General features: G+C 42.8%; 1 protein-coding gene across 2 annotated transcripts; it reads right to left on the bottom strand.

Annotated features, from left to right (window-relative positions):
- Window positions 1–261: 261 nt before the first annotated feature.
- Window positions 262–4,799, bottom strand: LOC102702293 (receptor-like cytosolic serine/threonine-protein kinase RBK1). Of its 2 annotated transcripts, none has more exons than XM_006656277.3 (9): window positions 4,325–4,799; window positions 4,107–4,151; window positions 2,728–3,336; window positions 2,083–2,337; window positions 1,460–1,614; window positions 1,286–1,365; window positions 1,047–1,182; window positions 683–832; window positions 262–590 (listed from the first exon to the last, which is right to left on the bottom strand). In XM_006656277.3, exons 1-9 carry the CDS (start codon window positions 4,347–4,349, stop codon window positions 423–425), a joined length of 1,623 nt encoding a protein of 540 aa, XP_006656340.1. In that variant the 5' UTR covers window positions 4,350–4,799; the 3' UTR covers window positions 262–422. The 2 variants fall into 2 exon arrangements, with proteins under 2 accessions (XP_006656340.1, XP_040380985.1); XM_040525051.1 differs by having other exon boundaries at window positions 4,329–4,498.
- Window positions 4,800–5,237: the final 438 nt, after the last annotated feature.

Here is a 5,237-nt window from a genome sequence, read left to right as displayed (position 1 = left end):
GTTCATCTTGACTGACAATCTGAACTCTGAAGAGCCTTCTCGGCCTGAACCATAGCTGCTCTCAATCTCAGCTGCAAGAACTGGTAATGAGAGCATACATCGGAATGGGTTGGTTGGATCTTGTTCGACCATTTCAGGATTCAGGTTTTTTCTTTTTGCCATTATGGACAAAATGGTACACAAGATTCATGGAGAAATGGGACACATGCGAGAGTTCGAAATGGCCAGTCAAACAATGGCATCGCAAATTCACAGCATGCATTAGCCAAAGTGACACCTTGGATCAGCAACAAGGGATTAACTGATAACTGAACCCTCACATCCATCCATACAGCCTGCATACATCTTTGGAAAGCAGGAGGATCACAATGTTGATAATGATGCTGATGTACAAAAGATGGCAGTCAAAATCATCTCAAATGTCACTGCTCCAATGCGAGCTTCTTGTGCCGGTCGAGATCGTTGAGGTAACTTGAGCGAGTATAATCCTCTGAATCACAGGAGTCAAACATAGGGGGTTTCGTGAGTTTTGGTCTTTGCATCTGCATCATTTCGAGTGACTCCCTATCCCCCTTCAAGAAACGGACCACCTACAGGCATCAAATCAACAGGTCAATTTACAATACTCATTGTTTGAATTTAGCCTTTACAATGATCGTGAAGCTAATGCATTGACACTCACCGATTTCATGGCAGGCCGCGAGCTTGAGCTGTGGTGAATGCACATGGATGCCACTGCTAGGATGTGAGCCATCTCTTCTGGATCATATCCAACATCAAGAGAAGGATCCACTAGTTCTTTCATGTTGTTTGAGTCGAGCAATGGTTTAGCCTTTGCACATGACAAAGAGGAGCTCGTGAATTCAAGGGTTTCAGTCTTTTAGAAGTATGTAACTATGCCAGTTCGTGTTATCCATTCAAGTATTATAGAATTAACTCTTCATCATCAATTGCCTTTCTTAATACAGTCAAATTATGAGATCAAATGAACTGATTGGAGTTTATGTATAAAGTAGGAGTATATCAGAGAGATTTGATTTTATTACCCATATCACTAGGCTTTGTCTGGAGGAATCCACCGCTTTTCGTCCTGTCACTAGTTCAAGCAGCAAGACTCCATATGCAAACACATCAGTCTTCTCATTTATGATCCCATGCATGAAATACTCTGGAGCCATATACCTGACAAAGTGTGTAAAGTTGAAGTTAAAACAGCAATGTCATTGTTTCATTTCTAGGAAATATGAAATCATGATGATGGAATGAGAAAACTTATCAGACTCACCCAAACGTGCCTTCGATGGGGAATACAACATGATGAGTCCATTTATCAGGAAGCCATTTTGCAAGTCCAAAATCTGATATCTGTGCAAGTAGGGAGTAAAACTTGTTGCCCTCAAAAGAACCCTATGAGTCATATAACAGATACACTGTAGAATTCTGGCAGCAGAATGCATACCTGAGGTTGGTAATCTTCAGTTAGAAGGATATTTGATGCTTTGATATCTCTGTGAATGATGCGTCGATGGCAGCCTTCATGTAGATAAAGCAGCCCTTCAGCAATTCCAAGCGCGATATTGAACCTGACCTTCCACTTGAGGGCTCCCTTTGCGCCTGTTCAGCTGAACTCCATTTTATCGCCAGACTAAGGGTATTCTAAGTACTCTCTTATATCGATTTTTTTTAAGAAAAAATGTGATGCTTGAGTTCATATATGTGATGCATCTACCGTATATGCATTTAAGAGGCAATTGAAATGAGGACTACTACAAGAAGAGGTAATGTGAAATTTGCATGTAGCATGCCAAAATGGAAATCACAAACATCCATGATATTTCACATGTACTTATTGGAGAAGTACATTTCACAGTTCAGATACTACTTGAACTACTAGGTTGTACTTGCATGGATGTCAAGAGATCTCTGTTCTGTGGTTGATTACTAATAGTAGGTACATATAAAATTCCTACTTTTCTAAAAAAATATATAAATGTTGTAATATATGCCACCACATAGCAGCAATGCAGCATATCTCACAACAATCCAATTCATTAACTAAGAAGTGCTTAGAGGAGACCATACCATGGAGAACAGAAGCCAGGCTTCCATGAGGTGAGAACTGAAGTACCAAATGCAAGCCCCCTTCCACACTGAACCCCAAGAGCTGTGCCGCGTTTGGATGGTTAACGTGGGCTATTATCCCAAGCTCAGATAAGAAATCACTAATCCTGTCCTCTTTGTTACCACCTTTTGTTAGCCTCTTCACTGCCACAAACTGTCCATCAGCAAGATGTCCTTTGTACACCTCAGCATGTCCGCCCTTCCCAATCAAATTTTCTAGTAATATCAAGCATAAAGCAAAAGGTTCAGAGAATATTTAACATAGATACAGATAATCTATTTTTGCCAAAAACTGTACTTTGTATCACATGATCCTTGCAGCTATGACATACAAGCAGAGGCATAACAGCTTAGATTTCCATATTATACTAGAGTTAGCACTCCACTTTTCCAACCTCTAATCAATAACAGCTCATCATTATACTAAATAACAGTTCATGATTTGAACCTCAAACCCTATGTTCCCATAGCAAAATTATACTGCTGCAATTATAAACTCCTAGCTTAGTGCTAAAGCCACATCCCACAAGTTCTGCAATGATAGTAACATGGCCTAATAATTAAGTGACAGCATTACAGCAACATAGAAGTAAGTGTGCATATCACCTGAACTGAATTTGTCAGTTGCAGCACAAAGCTCACTGTAGTCGAAGCTTCTCCATGATGGCCTCCACTTGCTGATCTCAGGAAGGATCTCAGGAGCAATGGCACCGCAATCTATCTGGTTCTTACTGCTCCGCATCCTCTCCAGGTACCTTTTAAGCCCTGTGCTCTTGGATCTCTGAGGGAATGTCACTGCCCGCCCCATCGACTTCCTTCTCCTGAGTATCAGTCCACTGATCAGGTTCCTCCACTGCACATTGTGATTCGACTCTGCTGGCTGCTCAACAGAGGAGCTCTCGTCAGAGTCCACACTACCAGACACTGAGATATCTAGCACTGCACGAGGAGAGCTCTGATCGGTGCACTCGCTGCTGTCGTCGTTGCTGCCCTTGGGGTCCATTTTAGGCGTCTCTTTGCTACCTCCATCAGAATCGGCAGATTGGCTGTTACTGTCACCACCACTACTACTGTCACTGGGCTCTTCAGTACTGCAACTGTCACTGGGTTCTTCACTTGGTAAGACGGCTTCGGTTCCAGATCCGCTCTTGCTGCAATTCTCATTTCCCGCTTCGTCGGAATCTCTCATGGTGTTTTCTTGGTTCTCCCCTGGCCCTGAAACACAGCAAAGGAGATGTTATGCTACAAAAACTGAACCCTATCAAAATGATAAATTAACTACCTGCTACCAACACCAAGACAGCAAAGGAGATGTGTCAAGGCAAGAAACACATCATCATCACACACAGACTCAGATCCCATGACGGTTCATGATAAGGGGGGAGAGGCTTGTGCTTGTCCCATTTCCCATGAAAAGCACATGCTGCCCGTCGACAGTATCTGAGGAATTTCTATACTTCAGAGATATGAACCCAGACCCAGAGAATTGACATGCGCACCACCACCCCCTGCACCCTTCCAAAATTGATGCTTTCTTTCTGCCTATGACAACTAAGTCTGAAAATAACTCATGAATCTCTTTGGGATTTCTTGCTTGCAAAAAGATTAAGAGGGCGCTTAAATCAACATGAATGTCGATTTCACAGATTATCGTTTGGTGGAAAATTGGAAGAACTTGACAATCTACCTATCTTCTATATGACAGGGGAATGGAAGCCTGCCCAACCTAATAGTATATTAAAAAGTTACAAAGAAGACCAGAATCCAGTAGCTGACATCTCTTTTTTTTTTTTTGCCTTGTTGCTCTCTTGAAAATGACATGTTAGAATTTCAAAGCTGTGATGCTCTTACTCTCTTGGCATGCCTGGATGATTTTCCAGGACTAATGGAGCACTTAGACTAAAGCAAGAAAGAAAAGATATGGACTGACACTAATTGCGCCACACATGCAGAGATGAAGGAAGCAGCAAATCACCACAGCTTACCTTCCTTAACAAGCAGATCTTCTTGTCTCCCATCTTCACTGGCCTCTGCAGATTCAAGCAGCAAATACGCCTTCAGTTTTGTCATCACCAAGAAGCTCCTCTGAATTTTTTTGTCTCTCTTCCCCAAGAGTCCAAGACGAACAGCAGAAGAGAGAAGGGGGCAAAAAAAAGGAGCAAACTTGTATCTGAACACCAGAATATTTCAGAGTGAAGAATACCTTCCTTGGAGGCCATGGACGACATTAATCCTCCTCCTTCCTCCTCGTCGCCGCTGTCTCCTTCCTTCGCTTTCAAACGACGACGAAAACTCAACGGGAGCAATTGCAGCCGATGCTTTCTTGCATTGAAGACGACCAACCGTTGAAGCAGAGAGGGAGCAAGAAAGAAGCAACCAAGCAGCAGAGAAGCAAAACAGTGCAGCAGCTCAGCTCGGAACGGTGCCCAAGAAAATGGAGGATGGGAGCAAGGCAAAGAAATTTAATACGAGATATATATAGAGAGAGAGAGAATTGGCAGGACAGTAGAGAGAGAAAGAGAGAGGAGGTGGCGGGTTCTTTTGAAAACTTGTGCAGCTGCCGCTGTGCACAGTGCAGTGCCTTCCTTTGTGTTGCAGCTATTCTTCTCTTCTCTCAAAAGAAGAGAACATTGTAGAGAGGGAGAGAGAGAGGGGCAAGCAGCCTAGAGAGAGAGAAAGAGCAGGAGGAGACAATGCAATGTGAGCAATGAGGCTGGTGGTGGTACAACCTTTTGTAGGAGCACCAGTGACCTCTCTTGACCTTTGTAGGGGACCTACAGCATCATGCCAAAGGAGAAGAAGGGAAATTCAAGCAAAAGATGATATTCACACAAAAAAAGAGAGAACTTTGTAATAAGATGATGAAATTCAGGTTGGTGGTGGAGAAAGAATGGATTTGGATGTGTCTGTGCCTGTTGTATTAGTAGTATAATCTTCTCTCTCTGCTCTGCTCATCATCTTTCAGTAGTTAATAATCGTCGTGGTGCATGGATTGGGATGTTGCTGTTAGGAGACAATGAAGTTGATGTCGAGTGATTAAGTAATAAACAACGATTTATTAGTGACAGTAGGGCTGGTAGGTGGTGGGTTAAATATCTCTCAAATGGAGCCCCCTT

The sequence above is a fragment of the Oryza brachyantha genome, chromosome 6 (assembly GCF_000231095.2).
Source record: "Oryza brachyantha chromosome 6, ObraRS2, whole genome shotgun sequence".
Lineage (NCBI taxonomy): Eukaryota > Viridiplantae > Streptophyta > Magnoliopsida > Poales > Poaceae > Oryza > Oryza brachyantha.
This window is presented reverse-complemented; position numbering and strand designations above follow the sequence as displayed.

What these genes read in the sequence shown, in the direction of transcription:
- LOC102702293 (XM_006656277.3), bottom strand. Translation starts at nt 4,349, where the DNA reads ATGTCGTCCATGGCCTCCAAGGAAG. An exon ending in CCTGGCTTCTGTTCTCCATG is followed by an intron (nt 1,615 to 2,082) that starts GTATGGTCTCCT and finishes TCAGCTGAACAG; the next exon opens with GCGCAAAGGGAGCCCTCAAG. An exon ending in CTGAAGATTACCAACCTCAG is followed by an intron (nt 1,366 to 1,459) that starts GTATGCATTCTG and finishes CTACTTGCACAG; the next exon opens with ATATCAGATTTTGGACTTGC.